Source organism: Carlito syrichta, unplaced genomic scaffold (genome assembly GCF_000164805.1).
Source record: "Carlito syrichta isolate Samal-C Ts95f unplaced genomic scaffold, Tarsius_syrichta-2.0.1 Scaffold302083, whole genome shotgun sequence".
Lineage (NCBI taxonomy): Eukaryota > Metazoa > Chordata > Mammalia > Primates > Tarsiidae > Carlito > Carlito syrichta.
Genome location: NW_007246179.1, coordinates 43692 through 45263, shown reverse-complemented (window position 1 = coordinate 45263; position 1572 = coordinate 43692). Strand labels below are relative to the sequence as shown.

The window sequence follows — 1572 nt, the reverse complement described above, 5'->3', positions numbered from 1 at the left end:
CCGCGGGCTCAGGCCATCCACTCACCTCAGCCTCCCAAAGGCGCGGGATCACAGGCTGAGTCACCGAGCCCGACTCTGGCTTCATCTCTTACATGTAACATTCCGCTCCTCACATACACACACACACAATGTCAATATATAGATACTAAACGTCCATATATCATAATATCTATGTATTATATTACCTATAATACATAATCGCAACATAATATAGATATAAAAACATGTGACATTTATTAAATATTATACATGTATAGACATATGTTGTATAATTATACACAGTATAGTGTATGTATTTTATATGATTATATATTTTATATATTATTATATAAATGCATATTACTGCAAAAGAGAAAATAAAACCTGCCCACCAGGCTCCACACACACTCCAGAGACAACTGTGCTGTTTTATATATAATAACATATAAAGTAATATAATATAATAATATCAAGGGTGCCAAAAAAAGGATACACATTTTAAGAGATGTTATCTATGTTTTACTTTTCCAAGTTGAATTGAATTCCGGCAGCCACGTGTCGTCTGACGTTTGCTCAATGTTGCTTCCGCCGTTTTCTTTGACTGTCCCGCCTGTGGCATGACGCTAGCATTTGTTCGATTGATGCCCTCTTTTGAGGGAATATTATATTTAAAATGTGTATACATTTTTTGGGCGTCCCCTGTGTATACGATCCAGACAGACCAAACACGTTTCCTCAGACAGGACCGGCTCCCTCACCACCAGGACTCTGCAGGCCCCCACCCTGCCTTCCTGTAACTCTCACTTCTCTTTACTGACTTAGATGCCCCCTCCTCCAGGAAGCCCCCCCTGACCCTCCCTGACTCTGGGTTTCCAAAGCTGTCTGGGTTGTCGCCCTGGGGCTGGGTCTGTCTCTCCTGCTGGACCATGAACCCCAGAAGGATGGGGCCAGGACTGGCTGGGTCACTACTGTGTCCCCAGCACTGGGTGTGGCAAGAAAGGTTTGCACAGATGTTCACTGAATGAATGAATGTCACCAGGCACCCAGAGTGTGGGCCCGCGTGTCCCCTCTGTCCCTGGCACCTCGCCTTGTCCTGTTTCAGGTGACAACAACATCTATGAAGTGATGCCATCTCCGGTCTCGCTGGTGTCCCCCTTCAATGACCCAAGCTCCACGAGCCCAGCCCTGGTGAGTGCGTCCCCACCCCTCCCCTGAGGCCCACTGCTGACGGCATGCAGCCCCTCTGAGTGGACCGAGCTCCCCCAGGGCACTTTGGCACAGAGTTTGGGAACCTCGACTCTATCATGCCCCTGTGTTAAAACTCATAAGGAAAAAGCCGGATGTGGTGGCTCGTGCCTGTGATCCCAGCACTTTGGGAGGCCGAGGCAGGAGAATCGCTTGGGCCCAAGAGTTCAAGACTGGCGGGGCTCAGTGGCTCAGCCTGTCATCCCAGCACTTTGGGAGGCTGATGTGAGCGGACTGCCTGAGCCCGCGGGTTTGAGACCCGCCCGGGCAACTTGGTGAGCCCTCATTTCTACAATAAATCAAAAAATTAGCCGGGCGTGGTAGCGTGCACCTGTAGTTCCGGCTACT

At 48.9% G+C, this 1572-nt stretch overlaps 1 protein-coding gene across 1 annotated transcript in view; it reads left to right on the top strand.

Annotated features, from left to right (window-relative positions):
- CEACAM19 (carcinoembryonic antigen related cell adhesion molecule 19) overlaps window positions 1-1572 on the top strand; it is a 21759-nt gene that overhangs the window by 18518 nt on the left and 1669 nt on the right. The window contains exon 6 of the mRNA XM_008056021.1: window positions 1082-1167. Within this exon, the coding sequence (XP_008054212.1) occupies window positions 1082-1167 (86 nt within the window). The remainder of the gene's footprint in view (window positions 1-1081; window positions 1168-1572) is intronic.